The 27,952-nt window shown below is 47.3% G+C and overlaps 1 protein-coding gene across 1 annotated transcript in view; it reads left to right on the forward strand.

Moving 5' to 3' along the window:
- The window catches only part of KIF26B (kinesin family member 26B), a 558,166-nt gene that overhangs the window by 516,047 nt on the left and 14,167 nt on the right, over positions 1 to 27,952 (forward strand). Inside the window, exons 11-12 of the mRNA XM_025392049.1 lie at positions 23,102 to 23,264; positions 24,275 to 27,680. Coding sequence (XP_025247834.1) covers positions 23,102 to 23,264; positions 24,275 to 27,680 — 3,569 coding nt within the window. The remainder of the gene's footprint in view (positions 1 to 23,101; positions 23,265 to 24,274; positions 27,681 to 27,952) is intronic.

Consider the following 27,952-nt stretch of genomic DNA (forward strand, 5'->3'; position numbering starts at 1 on the left):
CATACTTTGCTATTCTTTATCTCCCATCTTAAGGTGGCTATATAGCTTAGCAGTTTCCCTTTCTTGTTCTATAAGCACCTACATTGCTCGCTAAGTACTGCTTTGTATCCTAAAGTTGTGGTAATGACAGGTATTTTCACTATCATTTGCTTAAAATATTTTCCATTTTGCATTTTTTTATTATTATCATTTTTTGAGATAGGGTCTCATTCTGTCACTGAAGCTGGAGTGTAGTGGTGCGATCTTGGCTCACTGCAGCCTTGACCTGCTGGGCTCAAGCAGTCCACCTACTTCAACGTCCTGTAGCTGGGACTACAGGCACGTGCCACCATCCCTGGCTTCTTTTTTTTTGGAGTCTCACTTTGTTGTCCAGGCTGGAGTGCAGTGGCACAATCTTGGCTCACTGCAACCTCTGTACGCCAGGTTCAAGTGATTCTCCTGCCTCAGCCCCCCGAGTAGCTGGGATTATTGGTGCCTGCCACCATGCCCAACTAATTTTTGTATTTTCAGTAGAGATGGGGTTTTGCCATGTTGCCCAGGCTAGTCACAAACTCCTGGCCTCCAGTGATCCATCCCCTGTCTCAGCCCCCCAAAGTGCTGGAATTACAGGTGTCAGCCACCGCACCTGGCCCATTTTAATTATTTTGTGATCCATGGGTTATTTAGAAATGTATTTACTAATTGCCGCAGTTAACTTATGGAATTAGTTTGTTCCTCTTGAGCCTTTTAAGCCTTGCAAAGTCAGGTGCAGCACAGCAGGGCTGCTTTGACCCCACCATTAGGGCAGTACCCTTCTGAGGACTCTGAGGAATGATTTACATATGCTCAGATATATATGTACACCCATAATATATACCCTATATATATATACACCCAATGATATATATAATATACACACACCCCCAATATATATATACCCAATGTTACATCTATAGATACACACCTAATATGTATATACACCCAATGATCTATATACACACACACACAATATATATATACACCCAATTTTTTTTATATATATACACTCAATATATATATACCAATGTTATATATGTACACACACACCCAATATATATACACCCAATGTTATATATATATACACACCCTATATATATACACCCAATGATATATATACATACACCCAATATATATACACCCAATGATATATATACACACATACCCCCTATATACACACCCGATGATATACATACACACAATATATATACACCCAATGATATATATACACACATACCCCTATATATATACCCAATGATATATATAATATACACATACACCTAATATATATACCTAATGATATATAATATACACACACTATATATATACACCTAAGATATATACACACACACCCTATATATATATATACACCCAGTGATATATACACACACACCCAATATATATACACACCCAATGATATGTATACACACACATCCAATACATACATACACCCAATGATACATATATACACATATATATACACACACACCCTATATATACAAACTCAATGATATATATACACACACACCCAAAATATATACTCAATTATATATATACACACACACCCTATATATATATAACCCAATGATATATATACACACACACACCATATATATATACACACACACACACACACATCCAGTGATATACATATACAAACACACACGCATGCCCTGGGTATGAGCAGATCTCCTCACTCTATCTGCTTGAACACAAACTTCCAATCCCTTCTTGCCTTCAAGGATTATTCCGACTCTCCTTTCTGCGGCCTTGCTTGTTTTTTGTACACGTGCAGATTAGAGCTCAACCAGAGGGCTCCAGAGAGCTCTTGCGTGCTCTCAGGTCATCTGTCTTTTATTTTTTTTCTTATTCTCTCTCCCCTCCTCTCTCTCTCTCCAATTCTTTCTTTGCATCTCTCTCCATTCTTCCCTTCTGCTATTTGCTCCTACAAATTTTAGCTGCCCTGGCCTCCCCCAAGTCTGGACTTTCCTTGTTCAGAAGGATGGCTGCCTGGCTCTGCTTCGGTCCCTTGCTGTGTTTGGGGGCCTGGAACCTCTCTCCTGGCAGTAAGCTGGGGCACTTACAAGGCTCAGCTCATCTTTTTCCCTTCTCTCAAACATGACTTTCCTCTGCTGCTTGTTACCCAGTATCAGAAACATATTTTTTTTCTTATAGTTTGTTTGTTTTCTAGTTGCTTACGGTTAGAGGGTAAATCCAGTTTCTATTTTTCAAACATGGCCAGAAGCAGAAATTTGGTCATTCGTGATTTTTTTTTTATTTCTTTAAACAGTTTAATTGTCTCTAACATGTTAATCAACTTTTTGTTATTTGTGATTTAGGTTTGAACATCTCATTCTGCCATCTGTGGTTTCTGCTGGCTCTTTCTCATGGTGCCGTGTTTCTTTGTTTATTTGTGTCTGGGGGTTACTCATTTTCATTGGCATTTTACTTGTGAGAATTCTGAAAGCTCTGGGATAAAGAGAGTTTACTCCAGAGAGCATTTGTGTTTACTTCTACCAGGTGCCAGTTGAGGATAGTCTAAATTACATCCTCAGCTTGAAATATTTTTGACCACCCAGATATGGAGAATTAAGCCTGCAAACCTGCGTGTAATTCAGACCAGGGTTCCCAATTCTCAGGACAGTTTCTTTCCCCTCTGCTCAGTGGCTGTATTTCAAGACAATCGTGTCCTGAATACCTAAAATGGACCGTTGTTGGGGGTTGATTCTCCTGTGAAAATTCACATGTGGGGCAGGCCTCTGGCTTTGCTGCCACGTAAAACTCAGCAGGGTGTTATCTGGTTGGGCAGATGTCTTGGGGTGAAAGAAAGCTTGCCTGTTCCGCTTATTTATCTTGAGTTCCCAGCTTCACTTGCTTTTTTTTTGGCCTGAGAATTCTTGACCTTTTTGCAGGTTCAACAATGCATTTACTAAGACTTAAAAATAATATCCACGGCCGGGCGCAGTGGCTCACACCTGGAATCCCAGCACTTTAGGAGGCTGAGGCAGGCTGATCACCTGAGATCAGGAGTTTGAGACCAGACTGACCAACATGGTGAAACCCCAACCCTACTAAAAATACAAAAATTAGCTGGGCGTGGTGGCGCATGCCTGTAATCCCAGCAACTGAAGCAGGAGAATCACTTGAACCCGGGAGGTGGAGGTTACAGTGGGCCGAGATCGAGCCACTGCACTCCAGCCTGGGCGACAAGAGTGAAACTCCATCTCAAAAAAAAAAAAAAAAAAAAGCTACAACATTTAATCGTACTTGGTAAGAAGGTTTTCGTAGGAACCGAGCGTATCATATTGCTCCTTTCCTTTTTCCCCCCTCTGTTACACACCTCTCCTCCTTTTAAATAAGTAAGGAGATCATATAGTTTATTATCCAAGCCACTTTTGAGAGTGAAAAGGGACACTTAATTATTATTCTTTAGTGTTTTGAAATATTTTCTGACACATCTATATTGGTGAACCTATAAAATAGTTCCATTCAAAAATTACTTTCAAACATAAAATACTTTCTTATAAAAAGAAAATACCTACATGCATCAAAGTAGAAAAAGGTTAAAACTGCTTTATATTGTTTATCTGGACGTAAAGCAGAAGAATCACTTAATATACTTTTGTATATTTTAATCATTGTCTTCACTATTTTCTTCTAATGTCACTTCAGTAGTATTTTTCTTAACACTGTTTTTTCTATTGTTAATGTCATGGCCTTTTTCTTCTTCACATAATCCAACTGCCTTACTTCTATGTTTACATATATGTTTATGTGCATTAACACATCAAACCATCTGTTTTTGATAACTGTGGCTTCTGTTTCTCTTGATAGAATATCACAGTTTGGTTAAAAATAATTGTGAATTTATTTGTACCACCACCAATGAATACATTTCTCAGTTCAGTGAGAATATTGTGTGTTAGTTTCAAAGGCTCTTCCCACAAGTCAGTTTCCCGAGCATAGATGTAGAATTTCACATGTTAATCTTCTATACAGTTTGAGCCCTTATCATCTCTATTTCAGGGCCCCGTTGGCAAGTTTTGTTTTTAATCATTGCAATTCATTACAGGCTTCAGAGGCTGAGCTTTTTGTGTTTCATTGGTTGAACACTTGATTATGGATTACAACTTATTTTGAACCACATGCCATCAAAATGTAGATGACTTGTTTCCAAAACTCGAATACTTTTTTTGTAGAGCATTTCGATTGACTCATGAAGTATGTTTGAAAGTTAAAAGTTGCCTAATGTCAGCAATTTCCTATCATTTCATTATTTCAAGTGTCAAATATTTCTCAAACCCAGCTGTTGACAGGCAGCACAGAGAGAACTGCACACTCTCCTGATGAAATGTTTTTAATCCAATTAAACTTCATAAAAAATTTTTGTGGTTCAGTTATACTCAGTTTATGTAAATTTTACAAATTTCAACAACTACAGTTTGTGCTTCTCTGGGTAGAATTAGAACTGTGTTTGAGTTCAGTTATGAATTACATATGTATATCAATTACAGGTGCATGTCAGCATCATAAGTTTCTCAGCTTGGAACATTATATCTTTTTAAAAAATTTTTTATTTTTTTGAGATTGAGTCTTGCTCTGTCACCCAGGACTGCATATCCTCCACCTCCTGAGTTCAAGTGATCCTCCTGCCTTGGCCTCCCAAGTAGCTGAGACTCCAGGCAGGCATCACCACGCCCAGCTAATTTTTGTATTTTTAGTACAGATGGGGTTTCACCACGTGGCCCAGGCTTGTCTCAAACTCCTGACCTCCAGTGATCTGCCCGCCTCGGCCTCCCAAAGTCCTGGGATTACAGGCGTGAGTCACTGCAGCTGGCTGGAACATTATATCCTTTTTTTGTTGTTGTTGTTTTGAGACAGAGTCTTGCTCTGTCGCCCAGGCTGGAATGCAATGGTGCAATCTCAGCTCACTGCATCTCCGCCTCCTGGGTTCAAGCAGTTCTCCCTCAGCCTCCCAAGTAGCTGGGATTACAGGCATGTGCCACTACACTTGGCTAATTTTTTTGTTTTTAGTATGGACGGGGTTTCACCATATTGGCCAGGCTGGTCTTGAACTCTTGACATTATGTCTTAAAGTGCTAACTCTGTTCACTGTGCATACCTCACATGTTCCTAGATGAGACCACTGAAATAGCAAGTGAAAGTCTACCCAATTCCATCTCATTTTAATAAGTCTTAGTAATAACTACTTGTATTTTGAATAAAGAAATGAAAAATCCAGGACAAAATAAACCAGACAGGATGCAGGGTAATAGGCATACACTGAGACTTCTGGGCAAGTGAGAGCATCTGGTCAGCCGAATTAAAGCCCTCGGAGGGGTTCCTGTATCCTAGGTTCTTAATCCACGCTTGTTGAATGAACAATCGGAGGTAGCTTATTTGTTTGAATAAGACTTTCTGTGTGTTAGTGCAAAGGAATGAGGATGGGGCAGGTTTAGGCTTTGTAACAAGACCCTCCAAAGGCTAACAGGTAGGCGGCTGCTTCCTCTGCAAGCAGAGATGACCCTTGTGGCCCTTTTTGAAACATCTTTTTTACATGCCAGAGATATTTAACCTGACTGTACCAAATGGCCTTATCAGCCCTTTTAACTCAAATATCCCATCGGGATCAAACATTTTGGCTCTGGAGACCTTTGTACCTGTGCAGTGTCACTATAAGGATAGCCTGGGGGTGGCAACCCAGACACAGCTAACAGCAGGGACGGATTGACTTCACCAGAGTCTTGGCCCCAAATTGAGGGTACATCAGCGGTTCTGACTGTTCCTCTTTGGGCAACATTGTGTACCTTCCTCAGGAGGGGCCTGATGGTAACGCTGGTGTAAAATGGCTCTGCGTGTCTTCACCCTTGGAGACTGTGAGCTGTGCAGACTGAGCAGGCCATGGCGTGTCCTTTAGGATGTGATGGAAGGTTGAAAGCGTCTCTCTGCTATCATGTAGGAGGGACCGTGAGCCTTATACTAGGCACTCATTCCAGCCCAAGGCAGCAGCATCTGCTTTGGTTTTATTTCTTCCTTCCTTCCTTTCTTTTTTTGAAACAGTCTCACTCTGCCCGGGCTGGAGTGCAGTGGCATGATCTCAGCTCACTGCAGCCTTAACCTCCTGGGCTCAAGCTATCCTTCTGCCTCAGCCTCCCAAGTAGCTGGGACAACAGGCATGTGCCACCATGCCCAGCTAATTTTTTTTATATTTTTAGTAGAGATGGGGTTTTGCCATGTTGCCCAAGCTGGTCTCGAACTCTTGGATTCAGACAATTGGCCTGCCTCGGCCTCCCAAAGTGCTGGGATTACAGGCTTGAGCCACCTCGCCCGGCCTGCTTTGGTTTTATTCTGACTGTGGCTCCTGTGAAGGAAAAGAAAAGGTGATGCTTTGGAAGTTGTAGAGTTAGGAAGCTGGAGACTTCTGATGGAGAGGTACACCCAGTAGATACTTATTTAAATGCTTACAGAAAGGTGATTTGTGCCGGACACTGTGTTAGGTCCTGGCTATGCAGAAAGAAGTGGCGTCTGCCCATCCTATGCGGTTCTCCAGGAAGGAGGCAGCAGGAGTGGAGTTCAGGCCATCCAGGCAACCCACCAAGTCCTTTCGCAGCACTCCAGAAAAGCACTGAGATGTTTCAAAACTACAACAGACAAACAACAGGGACCAAAGAGGTGGCATGAGTAGCATGAGTCAGATGTGATTAATTCTTAATTCCTTAGCTGCTGCTTTGTTTGTTTTGTTTTTTTTGAAATGGAGTCTCGCTCTGTCACCCAGGCTAGAGTACAGTGCAGTGGTGCGATCTCAGCTCACTGCAACCTCCGCCTCCCAGGTTCAAGTGATTCTCCTGCCTCAGCCTCCCAGGTAGCTGGGATTACAGGCACTCGCCACCATGCCTGGCTAATTTTTGTATGTTTAGTAGAGATGGGGTTTCACCATGTTGGTCAGGCTGGTCTTGAACACCTGACCTCAAGTGATCCACCCGCCTTGGCCTCCCAAAGTGCTGGGTTTACAGATGTGAGCCACCACATCCGGCCCCTATTTCCTTAGCTTCTTATCAGCAGCAAGACTTTGAGAAACGGCTCAGTTAGGGTCTTGCAGGGATAAAAGTGATTAGAGCCTGAACGCAAACTACATTTATCCCATGTCAGAAATTAATAGCCTATCAGGCTTACCAACTTAAAAGATGCAAGAATTGTGCAACAATAGCTACCTTTTTTTTCAAATAAAATAAACATCACTAAAAAACTCTAATCTTTCTTAATTCTTTTTCAAGAAATGCATAATGCCTTCACATCATTCTTCTTTAAAATTTTGTAGATTCTCCCTTAAGTTATTTAACGTATGAGTTGTGGCTTCTGTGTAACATCTTTTCTCAGAGTTGTGTTGGTGATGGAAAGCATTCTTCAACTTAATTTCCTTTTAATTCCTCCCAATTACTATGCACTGTTTTTTGTGCTGAGTGCCAATCTAGTTGGTGCATTTTGTGAAAACTATAGGATCGTGGATCTTGTTTCTTTTTTTTTTTGAGACAAAGTCTTGCTCTGTTGCCAGGATGGAGTGCAGTGGCACAATCTTGGCTCACTGCAACCTCTGCCTCCCAGGTTTGAGCGATTCTCCTGCCTCAGCCTCTCAAGTAGCTGGGATTACAGGCATGCACCACCACACCTGGCTAATTTTTTGTGGTTTTAGTAGAGATGGGGTTTCGCCATGTTGGTCAGGCTGCTCGTGAACTCCTGACCTCAGGTGACCCGCCCGCCTCGGATCACCCAAAGTGCTGGGATTACAGGCGTGAGCCACTGTGCCTGGCCAGGATCATGTTTCTTTAAACCACACGTGATACCCAGAAGGCATCATAATAGAGTTGGCTTCATCATCTTCCTTATCATAGGTTATGCTTGATTTCAAAAGAAATTGATTCCTCGACAATACTCAGAAAATGCACTTAACAATCGCCCCTCAAGTTTTCCCCAGCAGATGACTGGTTAGCGTCTAGTAAGGACCATATTGGACAAGTATCTTTAACACAAAACAGCACAGGGAATCCTGGGCCACTCTCATTGTTAGGCTCTCTTCACAGGTAAAGCATATGTTAGAAGGCTTCCGAACCACAGATGCCAAAAAAAAAAATCAGTTAAAATTTAAGACTGATGAAGTATTGCCTACAAATGAAAAGGCACTCTTGTACGTCAAAGGACACTATCAGGAGATTGAGAAACAACCTATAGAATGGGAGAAAATATTTGTAACTCATATGTCTACGATTAATATCCAGAATATATAAAGAACTCCTGTAAGTCAACAACCATCACCACACCCAGTTCACAAATGGGCAGAGGAATTTTATGGACATTTCTCCAATGAAGGTATATGCACAGCCAAGGAGCATGTGAAAAGATATTCAACATCATTAGTTGTTAGAGAAATGCAAAGCAAACCCCAAGAAGGTACCACTTCCTATCCAGTAGGATGTAACTATTAAAACAACAACAGGAAATCAGTGTTGACAAGGGTGTGGAGGAACTGCAGTCCTTGTGTGTTGCCGGTGGGAATGTAAAATGGCATAGTCATTGTGGAAAGGAGTTTGGCAGTTCCTCGAAAAGTTACATATAGAATTGTCACATGTCCAGCAATTCCATTCCTAGGTATATACCCAAAAGAACTGGAAGCAGTGGAGCTGCAGGCCATTATGCTAAGTGAAGTAATTCAGGAATGGAAAGCCAAATTCCGTGTGTTCTCAGGTGTGAGTGGGAGCTAAGCTGAGAGTCCACAGGGGCAGACAGAGTAGAGGAATGGACATTGGAGACTCAGGAGGGGAAAAGGAATGAAGGATTAAAACGCTACCTTCTGGGTACAATATATACTACTTGGGTGACAGGTGCACTGCAGTCTCAGACCTCACCACTATACAGTTCATCCACGTAACCAAAAACCACTTGGACCCCTAAAGCTATTAAATAAAATAAATAAACACAAAAATTCAGTAACTATCTCTAGAAGAACACTTTTTAGTAAACTTGGGCATGAAGAAAAAAAGGCTGAATAATATTCCACCATATGTGTGTGTATATCCATATATATGTGCACACACACACAATGTATATGTCTAATGTCACCAACTTAGTTTCCTTTCCTTCAATATTAAATGTCTCATATTTCCCCTGGACTTTTTGAGAGCTAGTTGAGAAAGTTGTGTAAGTTTACAGTGTATTATGTGATGATTTGATATATATTGTGAAATGATTAACATGTTAGGTGACACACTTGTTATGTGTCCTAGTTATCCTTTTTTTGTATTGTAGTGAAATAAATGTCTCATTAAAAAAAAAGAATTGAAAGCAGGAAGTGAAACAGATACTTGTATACCAGTGCTCCTAGTAGCATTAATCATAATAGCCAAGAGGTAGGAACAGCCTAATTGTTCATCCACAGATGAGTAGATAATTTGTGGTATGTACATACAGTGGAATATATATTTCATTGAAAAGAATGTATCTTTTTATCTTTAACTTTTGTGGGTACATAGTAGGTGAATATATGTATAGGGGTCCATGAGATGTTTGGATGCAGGCATGCAATGTGAAATAAGCACACCAGGGAGAATGGAGTATCCTTCCCCTCAAGCACTTATCCTTTGAGTTACAAACAATTCAGTTACACTCTTTTAGTTACTTAAAAATGTACAATTAAGTTATTATAGTCACTCTGTTGTACTTTCAAATATGAGATCTCATTCTTTCAAAAACTGGTTGAACCTATTAACCATCCCCACATCCCCCATACTCTTCCACTACCTTTCCCAGCCTCTGGTAACCATCCTTCTACTCTCCAGACCCATGAGTTCCATTGCTTCGATTTTCAGGTCTCACAAACAAGTGAGAACATGTGGTGTTTGTCTTTCTGTGCCTGGCTTATTTCACGAAATGATCTCCATTTCCGAAATCCATGATGTTGCAAACAATAGGATCGCATTCTTTTTCATGGCTGAATAGTATTCCATTGTGTATATGTACCACATTTTCTTCATCCATTCACCTGTTGATGGACATTTAGGTTGCTTCCAAATCCAATGGAATATATTATTCACTCATAAAAAGTGTGAAATTCTGACACATGCTGTTAATATAACATGGATGTTCCTTGCAAGCATGTTGAGTAACATAAGCCAGACCCCAAAGGACAAATATTATATGATTCCACTTATACAAGGTACCTGGCACAGGCAAATTCATAGAGACACAAAGTAGAATGGTGGTTACCAGGGGCCAGGGGAGTAGGGAGTGGGGAATTACTGATTAATGGGTAGAGTTTGTTTGGGAAGGTTCTGGAGATAGATGGTGTGATGGTTGCACAGCAATGTGAACAGGCGCAATGCCACTGAACTGTGCACTTAAAAACAGTTACAATAGGAAATTTTATGTCTATTTCACCACAATAAAAATAGGAAAAGGCAGCTGATTTCTAAGGACACAAGTCCCTTGGAGTTGCTAGTTCTGTCAGACTTTTCCCCTTGTTTTCCTGAATGACAAAGATTATTAGTGGATAATAATCAGTGGATCCATGGATTTGAGCAGGACATGAAAGAATTTCCACAGATAGAGATGAAAGGGCCTTTCTGACTTGAAACCTGGGATAAGCACCGATGCAGGAAAGGCACGAAAGCTCACAGCGTGTTCAGGGCGTGGTGAATAGAGGGGTGTGTGCCCCGAGCCTGCAGAGCAGGGAGGGATGTGTAGGAAGGCACCTTCATCCTCCTCACTCAGCCGCCCAGCTCCAGGTCCAAAGTCACCAAATCATCTTTCTTGTCACCATCACCTGATAAGGGGGAGTCCTTCCAGACTGCCAGTCAATGAAGTAACACATGAAACCACGATCATGCCGGTCTGAGCCCATCAGGCAAGCTCCAGGGGGCCCCATCTCAGGGAATAACAGCCTTGGTGGCATCGGCGCTTCGCCAGGCCTCCTGGAACCATATTCAGGATACCCAGCTGAGTGCTGGAAAGACCACTGGTCCGGAGCAGGGAGCAGGGGCGGAAGGAGCGTCCTGACCTTGACAATCAGAATCCTGTTTTAAGCCTCACGCTGCTGACTAAACAGAAAGGCTACGGCACAGGGAAAGACGGGCGTGTGAAATCACAGGAAGAAAGACATTTCACCAACACATCCATCCTCCCAAACCAGTGTGAAGCCTTCCTGACAAGGTGATGCTACCATGCAGCTGGCCTGGCCTAATGAGCTGGTTTCTGTCATCTCTCCTGGAAGGTTACCCTGTAACCCAAGGCCTGCCCACTGACATGCAGCCTGATTGAGCAGAGCAAGATTACACCTCTCTGCCTTTTGTGTGCACAAGCTCAGAACACAGTGAATACAAATGCAACGGCTGCTTGGGGCTCAAACTTGCCCAGTCTGTTTATTTTATTTGGATAGAGAGCATACAATTGGCCCTACCAAACTCTGGAGGCTGGAAGTAGTCATAATTTAATCTAGTATAATTACCAAGCCTAGACCTTTTGTCTAATCCTATTTAACCTCCTTTTCGACTTTCTGAGGAACGTGGAGGGATAAGAGAGTCACTGAATAAGTTGGTTGGTAATACTGTATTGTATCTCTCAAATCCATTTTTTTTAAAAAAAGAAAGAGATCAATAAATATAAATAGAAATTCCAATATTTTCTTCCCCAAAGCATCATCTTGTACTGCTTGGAGAACACTAGAGGGACTCACCTGAGTTTCCAGAGCTGGAAAACAAAAGCCCCATAATGTCCCCAGTCCCCGCTGTGCTCTGTCATCTTAGGGTTTTGCTTAGGGAGGAGGCAAAAAATAGTAAATGAAACCCTTCCAGGTGTTTCCTGGCCTTATTTAGTAAACACGTCTTTTTGAAAGAACGCTGAATACACTTGCAGATTTTCAAAGGCCAGATTCTACACACTTCTTATGTCAACCCTGAAGGGAGATCGTAGATTGGATTACAGAAAGGGGTGCTGTCAAGGTGCCACATCAAATATAAACCTCATGTATGTTTCTTACCTGAAACAAACACACTCATGGAAAAGCACAGGAATGTTCTAAAAATGCAAGTTGATCACGAAGGCAACACAGGAGGTTCCGAGATGATGCAGCGGCGAGCCAGGAGGAGAGATCTGAGAGAAGCCACCAGGCTAGGGTAGGATTTCATTATATCAGGAATTCCACTTGACTCTGCAGTTCTTTCTTCCTGAGAATTATTGAAAAGTCCCTGGGGAAGGACAAGAGTAAGAAAAAATCAAGGGAGAGTCTCTGGGTTACTATGACAACATGACTCTTGACTCCATCTTTCTCACCCAGCGGTGCCTAAGTCCCTTTTGCGTTGCTGCAGACATCTCTGGCATTGGGATTAACACATGCTCCTAAACCTGAGGATGATTTAAAGTGGAAGGAGATCAAAGTTTCTAAATAGTACAATGAGCTCATCTTGACTCAACAGATGTGTAATGGTTATAATGCAACATAACTGAGATGTTTCCATATCCCTCCCCAAGTAAAGCTGGTCACAAACCATTGCAAAGGCTCTGTAAAAAATGACAGGTCTATGGAAATGTCTACTGCAAAGCACTGATAACTCAGGATAATGGTTTGGGCCAAATACAATTTAAAAGGAAGTGAAACTTCAGACAGTGTGAAACATGTCAGAGTCATATTTGCATTCTAAATTGCAGTAATGATATAAACATCATTATTCCTAATCTGATCCTGCAGGTGGATCAAATAAGCACGCATCTATTAAAGAACAGTCTGCATGCTAGTAAGTGCACAGGGTCTTGTTACCGAACCTTTCGGTACATCTTCGTTTCATCTTTAACTTCATTAGAATATGTAAGTTTTGGCAGTCTGTTGATTCAGGGGAAATCTATGGATCTATTGTTTTCTATTTGTCTATAAGGTCCACTAATTTACTTTCTAAGTTGTTGTTTTGGGTTTTCATCAAAGTGATGACATTCCTAGCTCCTGATTATGCTAAATTGAATAAAAATAAGTATAGGATTTTCTCCTTTCTGACCTAGAGCTCATCAGTCGTACATATTGGCTGAGTTACTGCAAAGAAAAGTCAAAATGAAAACACAGCTCTTTCAGTCAAGGTCCTTAGGCTCTTATTGAGAAGAGCTCCTCAGAATCAGCCAAATGTCAAACTTTGAGAGCAGGGCCCCCAGTCGGCCAAGTCTGCCCAAGACTACTGACACCAACTGCAAGCAATTAGGGTCCACCTACCAAGTTAGCAGAAAGAGGCCACCCACGACCACTGTCACTTCCCACAACTGCATGTTTGGAGGGTTTCCCAAAACCACCCTCGGGCTCGTAACTCACTAGAGGGACTCACAGAATTCACAGAAAATACTCATGGCTACAATTTATTACGTTGGAAAGGATACAGATTAAAATCAGCCAAAGGAAGAGACACATGGGGCAGAATCTAGGAAGGTTCCAAAAGGGACGCTTCCACTGTCTTCAGGACACATTACATTACCTTGCCTGCATCCGCGTGTGCGCGTGGAGCACTGCCCACCTAGGAGGCTCACCTGAGTGTCCAGGGTTGTTATTGTGGTTCCATTACACTGGCATGATTGATGGATTGATTTCCCATGTGGTCTAACTCAGTCTTCAGGTTGACTGGTACTGCGTGACCCCAGAGCCCCTGCCCTAAATCACATGGTTGACCTTTCTCTCGCAACCAGCTTGGACCATAAGACTATCAGGTATGGCCCATCCCACCCTAAGATCTTATGTGGCCAACCCTCACCTTCAGCAAAGGCACTCCCAATGAGTGTGATGTAGTTAACCTCCCAGAAGCTCATGGAAAAGGCCAGATCTATCTTTAGGCAAGGTCAAATTTTTTACTACCCAAGCCTGACCTGAGAAGTGCTAAATTGTGAGGGTGGAAAGGGGCTAGTGTGAGCTTGGATGGTGAACTAAATATCTGAAGAGCAATGGAAGGAACATGGAATGTTCTTAAGCAACAGAACATTTGTAGGACCATAGAGTATTAGAGTTGAAAGAATTTGGGAGATTACTGCATTTCTTAATAAGAGCACGGCCATGCAGAAGTGGCCTTGTGTCGGTAACATGATAGAAACACATGATAACTGTCTTGTCAAGTGTGAGGGGCCTGTGTGAGCAACAGGGATTATTTTTACCCCGTACAATCCTGGAGAACAAAGCTAGTGCCCATGGGTTAGAAGTTATTAAAAAGAAGATTTAAGTTTAATAGAAGGAAGAGCTTTCTAATAATAAAGACTATTCAGAATATTACACAGGCTGTCCTGGGAGATGGTACGTTCTCCCAGGTTAAAAATATTCAAGCAGAAAGCAGAGCACCTGTTACCATGGCAGTGCTTTTTATTAGGAAATACAATAATATCCCAAATTCTTTCAACTCTAATACTCTGTGGCCCTAAACAGAGTTTTCAATCTTGACAGAATTGTATTCTGGAATTAGTGGACTATTTCTTTCATAAGTCATTATGTGAGTTACCTTGAAAATTTCTGATATCATACCTGAGTGCCATGGCCTTGACATGAATATGCATTTCCTGAGCAGAACTTAAGAATTAGAATATCCAGAGTAATTCAGATTCTACTAGTTCTGCATGGTTATCACAGAGATGATATTCATTGTTCTAGATAAGGGATGATAAATGAGTAATAAAAGTTCTCATGGGACACATATAAGTGAACTCATGTTTTATATTCACTTCAGTCATTGCAGGCGAGTCTTGTTCAATGAGATCAAAGCAGATTGGTTAGGATTTTAACTTGAAACCTTCTGTTATTTATAAATTTGAGTTACATCATATATTTCTCCTAAAAGGTTCTATTGAGACTGTTTGCTGTCTACAGCTGGTCTTCCTGAAGAAGTAGGTTGAATTGCCGTGAATTTTATCTTATTCAGATAAGTAGAATGCTGGTATCTAGGATCCAGTGGATTCATGTGGCCCGAATTTCATCCAGACTTCATCCTCCTCTGTGTACAGTGGTAACTATTAAAGTCATAACTGAGACTTGTTGGCTCCAGCCCATACTTGCAACATAAAACCTCCACTTGGTGCAAACTCTTTCTATCCACTATTTTCCGATGTCCCTGAGGGCTCTCATGAATGCTCATCACACGTGTCCTCCTGGAAACAACTGCTGCCTCACCAAGAATAGCAGCGCCATGGGGAACTATCACTTCTCTCCTGCCTGTCAACTGGGCACAGCCACCAACGTTCCAGAGCCATCATGGTGCCAGCTCCAAATGACCAGGATGATGTGGGGAAGAACATGTCTCTCCCACACATTATCCTGCCTCAGAGGCATCTCAAATGATGCCACTTACACCTCAGGGTTCTATAGTGTCTCTCATAAAAGAGATCTATGAGCAAATAATTAGATTAACCTCATGTACTCTTAATGGTTCAAGACCTCTGCCAACCAGCAGTCTTAGGATAAGCAAGACATGACCTCATAATAGGAGGTGTGCTGGTTGGATCACAAAGGATGGTCCCTCAGCCAGAACGGTGGTTCTCTGCAGGGTCCTCTTCTAAGCTCTCCTCGATGAGATAACTGGTCATCTGGCATACTGCCAAATGACAGTGTTTGCAGAACCTCTAGCATGCATACTGCACTCGGCTATTTTTGCCAATACTTTATTATACAAACCAGAGTCGCCTTCATCAGAAGACTTGAGAATTTGGCTTCTCTATCCCACAAATGTTAATGCAGTCATCTTCCCAGCATCCTGCAGGACAGACCTGCTTATACCATTTGCAGTACAAACAGCGTACTATCTACCTGAAATTGAGCAGGAAGTACTTGAACTTCACGTACCTTTCCTTTTGAAAATGCCATCAGGATACCTCAGCCCATACCAAGCTTCTGGTACTTCTCTAGTACCCCAAAGCAAGGAATTCATGCCCTAAGGCATTAGCATCCTTGAAGAGAATTTTGCCAAGACAAGGGCACTTCTGCAGAGCAGATGGCTTCCCCAGAGGGGAGGTGTGTAAAGTCTTGCCTCAAACGTAGGAATGTTCAGGAAGCAGGCATGGACAGCCAGATCATCAAGTCCCTTAGAAATAAGTAAACTCAAGTAAAATAAAAATAAAGTGACTTTCCTCCTTGGAGGTATTGTTTCAGTCTGGTGCAACTCAGCACTGTCAGAGATAATGAAGATGCTTGCTTGAGACCTAGGAGACCCATCGGGGCAGAACTGCCCTCAGCAGAGCTGGTGATGGTTTCCCTTGAGAACAGCCTTTCCCATGAGGGATAAGGAACTGCAGAGATGCTGCCTACCTTGGCCAGGAGCACTGGGCCAGGGATGGTGGCATCTTGGGACCCTGGTCCCTGGCATCTCAGGCTGGTCTCCAAGGGTCACTGGTGACCTTTCAGGGGACAAAAGAAAAGGATCTTCACAGACAGTTGGCTGTACATAGGAAGGAGGCAGGGTCAGTGGCGAGGAGGAGATTTGAATAACCAGCATGTATTTCAAAGCCGTGGTTCTATCCCCGCTCTGGTCTTGCTTCCTTCTCCTCTTCACTCTGCAGCGCCTCCTGGTGGTCAAAGGGTGAATGCAGGGCTCGGGGTTTGGGGCCCAGGGCTGGGAGATCAGAACTCTTAGAGCTGGCTTGATACCTGGCGACCCACATTCAGCATCTCCATCGCTCTCTGATGCATTCTGGCACATTGCAGGTGAAGTGGATAGAGCGTGGGATGCTTACTGGAATCGATGTAGTTCAGTGTGCTGGCCTTAAGAGTGTGAGTGGTACCAGTGTTCTCTTGGCATTTAAATATTAGTTGTAATCTTGGCTATCTCATGCATGTAAGAATTCTGTGTGTGTGTGTAGTTTCCATCCTTAAATTCAACCAAGGTATTGTAAAAAAAAAAAAAAAAAAAAAAAAGCAAGGCAGGCCTGGCGCGGTGGCTCACGCCTATAATCCCAGCACTTTGGGAGGCCAAGGCGGGGCAGATCACGAGGTCAGAGATTGAGACCATCCTGGCCAACATGGTGAAATCCCATCTCTACTAAAAAATACCAAAAATACCAAAAATTGTTGGGCGTGGTGGCGCATGCCTGTAGTCGCAGCTACTCGGGAGGCTGAGGCAGGGGAATCGCTTGAACCCAGGAGGCGGAGATTGCAGTGAGCTGAGATGGCACCACTGCACTCCAGCCTGGGTGACAGAGCAAGACTCCGTCTCAAAAAAGAAAAAAAAAAAAAAAAAAAGGCAAGACAAAACTCCCTCCCTTTTTTAGAAAAGAGCATGCCTGTGTGTGTGGCTGGCTGCGTGCCTACAGTTCATGTGCCTATTTCCGCTTTTGCTGCCCAAAGCAATGGACTGTTGTGTCATCAGGAAGTCAAGAGACACCTGCATTCTCTGCTTGGTGGTTCAGTGTCTGGGACAACACTGTTTCATCATTACTCTAGAGCAGGGGTCAACAAACTGCTTACGCAAAGAACTAGGCAGCAAACATTTTTGGCTTTGTGGGCTACATAGGCTCTGTTAACAACCAGTCAACTCTTACTGTAGCACAAAAGTAGCCACAGACACTATGTGAACAAATAGATGTGGCTGTGTTTGAATAAAACTTTATTTACAAAAGCAGGCAGTGGGCTGGCTTGGGCCTGAAGGGCCCTGGTTGGTCAGCCCCTGTGCCAGAGTGATACATGCTCTTTCATGCCTTTCAAAATGATTATTTATTAAAATTTGTTCATCATCCTGTTGTTCTTGTCCTTTTTCTTGTTTAATAAAAGTGTTAACTGATTTTAAAAAGACATTTTTCTAAAAGTCTGTTGTTGTTTGTTTTCGACACAAGGTCTTGCTCTGTCACCCAGGCTGGAGTGCCGTGGTGCAATCTCGGCTCACTACAACCTCTGCCTCCTGGGTTCAGGTGATTCTCCTGCCTCAGCCTCCTGAGTAACTGGGATTACAGGCGCCGCCACCACACTCATTTTTGGTAGAGATGGGGTTTTTCACCATGTTGGCCAGGCTGGTCTCAAACTCCCAATCTCAGGTGATCTGCCGGCCTTAGCCTCCCAAAGTGTGGGGATTACAGGCGTGAGCCACGGTGCCCAGCATAAATGTTATTTTCAAAGGCAAGTGTGGTCAATGTAGGCGGGAAGTGAAACATGTATGCATAAACACAGCTACTTCAAAGAGCAGCGCAGTCCTTCCTCAGGCCCCCGTCAGCTCCACTGTGTCCCCAGTCCCTTCCTGTGCCTGCCCAACCTGTCCTCCATAGCCAGGGCCTCCCCACCCAGCCCCCTCCAGGCACCACCTTCCTCCATCCCTCCCGCCTGGCTCTGGGGTGCGAGTGGCCAGCGGCCCTGAACTCTTCTCCCTCTTTTCTTTTCAGACTTGATGCAAAGAGTGGGCTAAGTCTGTGCTGACCGTTGCCCTGGAAACTCTTTTGAACCAGTCTCTTTCCGTCCAAAGATTCCGAGTTCCTCCTACAGTTTGCAGCCTTTAGTACCCTGCCCCTCCCTCCCCTGGCCTCCCTTACTTGGTTGTCTTTGTTCCACGTTAAATGATCATCGTGGGTTTGGAAAGCTGCGGCTTTCTGTACACCATGTTTTACTCCCCAAAGGACGTCTTTTAGAGTCCGCAGAGGCCCACGTGAAGGGCTCACCAGCAGCTCCACCGGTTTGCTTTCCACAAGGAGAGCTAAAATGCCGGTTGCTAAGCAACATACACGCGCTGCCTCTTTCCACAATGTAGGCTTAAAAAAAATCGCCGTAAACATTTTACCATATGATCAAGTCACGCGTGGGGAGTCGCAGAAATACACAGGACAGGCAGTTTGCTATTGCCATGTTCTCTCTCAGTTCTGTCTTTGGTCTGTCGTCCTGGGGAATGTCACACGGAGACCCAGGGGACGTGCCTTCAGCTGCCTGCAGTGGGTTAACAAGACGACGGGGAACTTCAGAGCGCAGGCAGTCCTCATCGTTTGCAGATTCTGTATTTGCACATTCACCTACTCACCGAAATGTACTTGTAACCCCAAAGTCAAGACAGTGGTTTCACAGTCATTCTCGGACAGGGGCAGAGCGGTGAAGACACTGAGTCACCAGATGCATGCGTTCCCCGCCGAGATGGAGCGTGCGAAGGTCTGCCCTCACGTTCGGCTCTCATACCGTGCACACATGTCCTTTTTGCAGTCTCCTTAGTGCTGGTTTTCATATTTTTGTGCTCTCTGGTGGCGATTTTGTTGTAAACAACCCCCAAGAATGGTGCTGATGTCCTATTTAGGGTCCCTAAGCACAAGAAGGCTGTGATGTGCCTTATGGAGAAAAGCTATGTGTTAGATATGCTTCTTTCAGGCAGGAGCTACAGTGCTCATGGGGGTCTCTTGTTAACTAATCAAAAATATGCACACCCAGAAAAAGGAAGAGGAAGTGCACAGGGCAGCCAGCTTGATGTCACTACATTACATCCTTTTATCCGGTCTTTGGTATGTTTCCTTCCTTTCCTTCCTTCCTTCCTTTCCTTCCTTCCTTCCTTTTCTTCCTTCCTTCCTTCCTTCCTTTTCTTCCTTCCTTCCTTCCTTCCTTCCCTTCCTTCCTTCCTTTCCTTCCTTTCCTTCCCTTCCTTCCTTCCTTCCTTCCTTCCTTCCTTCCTTCCTTCCTTCCCTTTCCTTCCCTTTCCTTCCTTCCTTCCTTCCTTCCTTCCCTTTCCTTCCCTTTCCTTCCTTCCTTCCTTCCTTTCCTTCCTTTCCTTCCTTTCTTTCTTTCTTTCTTTTTTTTTGAGACAGAGGCTTGCTCTGTCACCCAGGCTGGAGTGCAGTGGCACAATCTTGGCTCACTGCAAGCTCCACTTCCCAGGTTCACTCCATTCTCCTGCCTCAGCCTCCCAAGTAGCTGGAACTGTAGGCGCCCGCCACCACGCCCGGCTAATTTTTTTGTATTTTTAGTAGAGATGGGGTTTCATTATGTTAGCCAGGATGGTCTCAATCTCCTGACCTCATGATCCACCCACCTCGGCCTCCCAAAGTGCTGAGATTACAGGCGTGAGCCACCGCGCCCGGCCAGTCTTTGGTATGTTTTCTTGGGGACTTACACAGGGTCACGTGGAGATACAGGGGGATGTGCCTTCAGCCCATCTGTATGTGGGACCACTCTGGAAAGTGCTAAGGTAACACCTATAGTACATGAGGAAGTGATGGAAGAGATAAAAAGTGACTGAATGTGTGGATTCATCAGATGTTGAGAAAGTGTAATGCAATAGATAGCATTGGTGTGAGGCTAGACTCCAGAGAAATTTAATCATGTTACCAAAGGGCAGGAAAGTATGAAACCCTTCTTGGCTAGTGTTTTATTTTAGAGAAATACTGAATATAATTCATTATTTTGAAGAAACATATTAAACAAAGCATCTTATTAACAAGGTTATGTATTGACCCATTGAAGAAACTTTTATCATCAGAGGTTCACAGAAACCTAAACCATATATTAGGTTGGTGCAAAAGTAATTGAAATGGGCCGGACGCAGTGGCTCATACCTGTAATCCCAGCACTTTGGGAGGCCGAGGCGGGCAGATCACCTGTGGTCAGGAGTTCGACACCAGCCTGGCCAACATGGATGAAACTCCATCTCTACTAAAAATACAAAAAATTAGCTGGGCATGGTGGCACACACCTGTAGTCCCAGCTACTCCAGAGGCTGAGGCAGGAGAATCACCTGAACCTGGGAGGCAGAGGTTGCAGTGAGCCGAGATCGTGCCATTGCACTCCAGCCTGGGTGACAGAGCAAGAGTCCGTCTTAGGAAAAAAAGAAAAAAAAAAAAGTAATTGAAATGACAAAAACCAAAATTACTTTTACACCAAACTATATTTCCCCTAAGAACAATGGCCCAGTATTTACAAATTCAGCGTTCACAAATATTTTATAGAACACAGCTACCATGAATAACAAGACATGACTCTGTATGAACACAACCCAACCGAGCAGAACTCACCCTCCACTACTCATGTAAGACCTGACTGTGTATGAACACAACCCAACCGAGCCGAACTCACCCTCCACTACTCATGTAAGACCTGACGGTGTATGAACACAACCCAACTGAGCAGAACTCACCCTCCACTACTCATGTAAGACCTGACTGTACGATCACAACCCAACCGAGCACAACTCACCCTCCACTAGTCATGTAAGACCTGACTGTACGATCACAACCCAACCGAGCACAACTCACCCTCCACTAGTCATGTAAGACCTGCCTGTACGATCACAACCCAACCGAGCAGAACTCACCCTCCACTACTCATGTAAGACCTGACTGTACAATCACAACCCAACCGAGCAGAACTCGCCCTCCACTACTCATGTAAGACCTGACTATACGATCACAACCCAACCGAGCCGAACTCACCCTCCACTACTCATGTAAGACCTGACTGTGTATGATCACAACCCAACCGAGCAGAACTCACCCTCCACTACTCATGTAAGACCTGACTGTACGATCACAACCCAACCGAGCCGAACTCACCCTCCACTACTCATGTAAGACCTGACTATACGATCACAACCCAACCGAGCAGAACTCATCCTCCACTACTCATGTAAGACCTGACTGTATGATCACAACCCAACCGAGCAGAACTCACCCTCCACTGCCCATATGGAAGACAGAGCCCAAGACGCATCCAGGTGCAGTGTCTCTGGAAAAAATGTATGCCAGGAATGGGGTCTGGCTTCCTCGTTGAGTGTGCTATCCATGAATTTCTGCTAGATAGACAACATTTTGAAGGGATTTAAACGTTCACAGCTCTTGCTCCTCCTCTATACCCCGTACCTCACCACTTTCATCACTGGTCATTTTGCTGGAAGGGAAGCCCTGGTATATTCTTACATTGCTCTGGAACTGAGCCTTAGTGAGCCCAGTGTCTCCAAACTCACACCTTAATTGGTCCCCGATGGGAAGGAAAAGCTCTTGCTCTCACCCCACAGTCTTCCCTCCCTGAGGCCAGAAGCAGGTCACGTAAGATGGTCTGCTCTCTGCTGACAGTGGCCTGAGTCTCCCTCAGTGTCTGCTGAGCTGGATCGTCCCTCTCCAGGGAGCTTTGCAGGGGCTGGATGATGAGACATGGACATGGGACAAATTCCTCTCATCTGGCATCGCAGACACAGCATAGAGATATGAGCACGCGGCATGGGAAATAGGCTTCCTCATCCTTCAGGATCAGGGAACGTGCCAGAGATGCAATGACATTTGGCAGCAGTTGAGAGAATGAGTGCTGATGATGAAATAAGCAGAGGCCTTTAAAGGCAAGGCAGGAAAAATGTTGGGACGAGTATAGGAATAGAAAAACAACCATTTCTCCAGGTCAGTTCAAAGACTTAGCAACGCTCCCTGCAAACCCCAGGGCCTCATTATCACCACTCAGGGCAGTGGCCCCACACAGCACCTGCAGAGTCCCCAGAGGAAGCCTTTCCATAGGAAAGTGCTGCTTTCTGTTGTGGATTGAGTGACTGGCTGGGCCTCTCTCTCTGTGTCTCCCCTGGTCTTCAGGAATAGGAATGCCTTTTCCTTCACTGCTCCTAGGTGCAAATATGCGAGTTAAGGGACAATGCCAATAAAGTGGCCGCAGCTTCCTGGCTAAAGGAACTGCAGGTGTTAAAAACCCATAGATCTTCAATCCAGGCCCCTGGTAGGGAGATTCCTTTTTGTGTGGGATTGTTTGTGTGTGGGAACCCTGGAGAAAGGCCACACGTGCAGTTAGCATGCCGAGTCACCAGTCACAGAGCTGTTTCTCCAGATCCCGTCCTCTCGTTTCTATTCCCAGGCCTCATTATGTGTAATGTCATAGACACACACGCACAGGAACACCCATCACAGCCAGGACAGAAGCGCCAAGGGAGGTGCTTTGCATGAATCTCATCCTGGAGTTAGAAGCACTTGCTCAGTGCTTGCCAACTACAAATAGCCCCATGCTGGAAAACGATGCTAATTAGTATGCCATTAAAAAGGGGGGGACCACCACCCACAACAAAATGGCCATGTGCAGGCCTGAAGCCCTGCCCTGAGGACCACAGGGAAGCATGGCCGCTAATGCAGCCTAATTCACTTTGTTTGGCAGAGAGAGCAAGCTCGCCATGTTGCTGCGGGAGTCTCTGGGGAACATGAACTGCCGTACCACCATGATCGCACACATCTCGGCCGCGGCCGGGAGCTACGCAGAGACCCTGTCCACCATCCAGATTGCATCGCGAGTCTTGAGGATGAAGAAAAAGAAGACGAAGGTAAGGAGTCACAGCGGGGTGTGGTGGATGAGGGAGTCTTTGGAGCTGTGCCCTGGAACGGAGTCAGAAAAAGCCAAATCAATGTTGCCAATCCCTCAGCATCAGGAGATGCGACTTGGAGCTGACAGCACGTGGCTCAGGGTCCACTTTGGGGCAGGGAAACCTTGGGACTGATGCAAAGTCATGTCCCCTCCCCACACCTGGTGCTGGCCCCGGTCACCCAGCCTGGACTCCTGACCGGAAGCACTTGGTCCGCTTTTAGATTATAAATGGATTGCTACCTCAAGAGGAAAAACACTGGGGGGATGGAAAATACTGTGTTTCTCATGCACTGCCTTGGTCCTGTGTAGATGGAGACTGTGTCCCTCACGGGGTTGGCGCCAGAGTATTCTCAGCTCCCTGCTCTCAGGGCCTCTGCCCTGCTGCATGTCCAGGAGTCATTCCCTGGCTGCTGCTTTTGTCCTGGCAGTCAGTGGTTCCTGGATGATACCGAGTCTGCTAGAAATCACTGGGCTCATTTTCTCAGGCGGAGGCCAAGCCAGGACAGTGGCAGGGTGACCAGTATTTGAGGAAACTGTCGTGATCGCGGCCACTCAGTGGCAGGGGCAGCTGCTGATGTGGGGGCCTGTTTTTCTCCTTCTCCGTTTTGTACCTTTTTTATCTTTAAATAGTGATTCCTAACCAGTGTTCCATGGCACAGGGTGCCAAACACTGGTGACCCAGCAGCCCTTAGCTGGTGAGGCGGGGCCTGGATGGTCACCTCCTTTCCTGAGCAGCTTCTGCTTCCCCAGTGTGCCACACAGGGCTTCCCCTTCCCAAATGCAGCGGTGATGTGAGACTGGGCACGCTGGCATGGCACCCCCTGAGTGGCCCACATGTGGGAGGTCAACCAGGGTGGCCGTCAGTAGCCCGCGTCCAGTCAGGGGCCTCCACCACTTGCCGCACACAGCTGGGCTCCCGGGGAAACTGCCATGACAGGGTCGCCATGTTAACTGCTCTCTCTCTCACAGTACACATCCAGCTCCTCTGGCGGGGAGAGCTCCTGTGAAGAAGGCCGCATGCGCAGGCCCACCCAGCTGAGACCCTTCCACACCAGGGCCACGGTGGACCCCGACTTCCCCATCGCTCACCTGTCCAGCGACCCCGACTACTCCTCCAGCAGCGAGCAGTCCTGCGACACCGTCATCTACATCGGGCCCAACGGCACGGCCCTCTCTGACAAGGAGCTCACCGACAACGAGGGCCCCCCAGACTTTGTCCCTATTGTGCCAGCCCTGCAGAAGACCCGGGGCGACAGCCGGCCTGCAGAGGGAGGAGAGCCTGCAGCCAGCAAGTCAGAAAGGGACTGCCTGAAGTGCAACACGTTCGCTGAGCTGCAGGAGAGGCTGGACTGCATCGACGGCAGCGAGGAGCCCAGCAGGTTTTCTTTTGAAGAACTGCCTGCTCAGTGTGGGCCAGAGCAGGCAAGCAGAGGCCCCCCGTTAAGCCGAGCAGCTGGGGCAAGCCCACTCTCTGAGTCTGATAAGGAAGATAATGGGTCCGAAGGTCAGCGGACCGACAGAGAAGGCCCAGAAATCCCGGCCTCCAAGATGCAGAGGAGTCACTCACCTGTGCCCACCACAGCACCCGCCCATAGCCCCAGCCCGGCCTCGCCCAGGAGCATCCCAGGCAGCAGCAGCCAGCAGAGCGCCTCTCCGCTCGTGCAGAGCCGCAGCCTCCAGAGCAGCCGGGAGAGCCTGAACTCCTGCGGCTTTGTGGAAGGCAAGCCCAGGCCCATGGGCTCCCCCAGGCTGGGCATCGCCAGCCTGTCCAAGACCTCGGAGTACAAGCCACCCGGCTCTCCTTCCCAGAGATGCAAAGTCTACACCCAGAAGGGGGTCCTACCATCTCCCGCCCCGCTGCCTTCCTCGGGCAAGGATTCTGGCGTGGCGTCTAGTGAGTCCTTGCTGCAGCCCGAGGTGCGTACGCCCCCGGTTGGAATGAGCCCCCAGGTTTTGAAAAAATCCATGTCTGCTGGGAGTGAAGGGTTCCCGGAAACTCCTGTCGATGATGAGCAGCAGGCAGCTACTCCTCCAGAGTCCAAGAAGGAGATCCTGAGCACCACGATGGTGACGGTGCAGCAGCCGCTGGAGCTGAATGGTGAGGACGAGCTGGTGTTCACGCTGGTGGAGGAGCTGACCATCAGCGGGGTCCTGGACAGCGGCCGCCCCGCCAGCATCATCAGCTTCAACAGTGACTGCTCTGTGCAGGCCCTGGCCTCGGGCTCGCGGCCCGTCAGCATCATCAGCAGCATCAGCGAGGACCTGGAGTGCTACTCCGGCATGGCCCCCGTCTCCGAGGTCAGCATCACACAGTTCTTGCCCCTCCCGAAGATGAGCCTGGAGGAGAAGGCCCAGGAGGCAGGGAGCAGACGCTCTTCCATCAGCTCCTGGCTGAGCGAGATGAGTGCGGGCAGTGAGGGGGAGCAGTCGTGCCACAGTTTCATAGCCCAGACGTGTTTTGGGCACGGGGAGGCAATGGCAGAACCCGCGTCCTCGGAGTTCGTCAGCGGCATCCAGAACACCGCTGTGGTGTGCAGAGAGAGGCCCAAGGCCAGCCCGGACAACTTGCTCATCCCGTCTGAGACGGGAGATGACTCTTTCAACAAAGCAGCCCTCATCAAAGGCTGCAAAATATCCACCCTGGGCAAGGCCATGGTCACCATCTCCAACACGGCGAATCTGAGCAGCTGCGAGGGGTACATCCCCATGAAGACCAACATCACGGTTTACCCCTGCATTGCCGTGAGTCCCCGGAACGTTCAAGAGCCCGAGGCCCCCACTGCCACCCCCAAAGCAGGCCCCACATTAGCCCAGTCCCAGGAGAGTAAGGAAAACAGTAGCAAGAAAGAGATGACATTTGAGGACCCCTGGCTGAAACGAGAAGAGGAAGTGAAAAAAGAGAATGCTCATCCCAGCGAAGAAGGGATTAGGTGTGAGACTGCCACGGGCCCCTCGAACGCGGAGACCAGAGCTGAGCAGGAGCAGGACAGAAAGCCCAGCCCGGGCGACAGGCTCAGCAGCAGCAGCGGGGAGGTGTCAGCCTCCCCCGTCACTGACAACTTCAGGAGGGTCGTGGACGGGTGTGAGATGGCTCTGCCTGGTTTGGCCACCCAGAGCCCCATGCATCCCAACAAAAGCGTCAAGTCCAGCAGCCTTCCCAGGGCGTTTCAGAAGGCCAGCCGGCAGGAGGAGCCGGACAGCCTCTTCTACTACTGCGCTGCCGAGACCAACGGGGTGGGTGCAGCCTCGGGCGCCCAGCCCTCCAAGGCTACCCTGGAGAGGAAGGTGGCTTCCCCCAAGCACTGTGTCCTGGCTCGGCCCAAAGGGACTCCCCCGTTGCCCCCTGTCCGAAAGTCCAGCCTGGACCAGAAGAACCGGGCCAGCCCTCAGCACAGTGCCAGCAGCAGTGGCACCAGCAGCCCCCTGAACCAACCAGCCGCCTTCCTGGCGGGCCTCCCAGATGAGCCTAGCGGCAAGACGAAGGACGCCAACAGCAGCAGCAAGCTCTTCAGTGCCAAGCTGGAGCAGCTGGCCAGCAGAACCAACTCGCTGGGCAGGGCGACGGTCAGCCACTACGAATGCCTCTCCCTGGAGCGGGCCGAGAGCCTGTCCTCCGTGAGCTCCCGGCTGCACGCAGGCAAGGACAGCACCATGCCCCGCGCGGGGAGGAGCCTGGGCCGCAGCGCCGGGACCTCGCCCCCCAGCTCTGGGGCCTCCCCCAAGGCCAGCCAGTCCAAGATCTCCGCCGTGAGCAAGCTCCTCCTGACCAGCCCCAAGGCGCGCAGCCTGTCCACCTCCACCACCAAAACCCTCAGCTTCTCCACCAAGTCCCTGCCGCAGGCGGTGGGCCAGAGCTCCAGCTTGCCCCCCGGCGGGAAGCACATGTCCTGGTCCACGCAGTCCCTCAGCAGGAACCGGAGCTCAGGCCTGGCCTCCAAGCTTCCTCTGCGGGCCGTCAATGGGCGCATCTCGGAGCTGCTACAGGGTAGCGCGGGCGCCCGGGGCTTGCAGCTGCGGGCCGGGGCCGGGCCGGAGGCCGAGGAGCGCGGGGCGGCCCTGGCTGAGGACAAGCCCGCGGCCGCGCACCTGCTCCCGTCGCCCTACAGCAAGATCACGCCCCCGCGGAGGCCCCACCGCTGCAGCAGCGGCCACGGCAGCGACAACAGCAGCGTGCTGAGCGGGGAGCTCCCGCCGGCCATGGGGAAGACGGCCCTGTTCTACCACAGCGGCGGCAGCAGCGGCTACGAGAGCATGATGCGGGACAGCGAGGCCACCGGCAGCGCGTCCTCGGCGCAGGACTCCACGAGCGAGAACAGCAGCTCCGTGGGCGGCAGGTGCCGGAGCCTCAAGGCTCCGAAGAAACGTTCCAATCCAGGTAGGCGGCTGGGCACAGGGACGCGGGTGAGGAAGGAGGCGGGTGGGCGAGCTGCCCGAACCCCACTGCCAGGCTGTCCCGTGCCCGTGGGGAGAGGGCGTCCAGGCCTGGCCTCTCCTTTCCCACGGCCCGGCACCCTGCAGGGCTCCACCAGGACATCACCGCGGAGGGTTCCTCTGTGAGAAACTGCCCGACTGAGTGCCGTCATCAGCCTTAGGACCGTGAATCCCTTGGTGCTCAGCAGGGTGGAAAGGCGGGGGCCCTGATGCACA

The sequence above is a fragment of the Theropithecus gelada genome, chromosome 1 (genome assembly GCF_003255815.1).
Source record: "Theropithecus gelada isolate Dixy chromosome 1, Tgel_1.0, whole genome shotgun sequence".
NCBI lineage: Eukaryota > Metazoa > Chordata > Mammalia > Primates > Cercopithecidae > Theropithecus > Theropithecus gelada.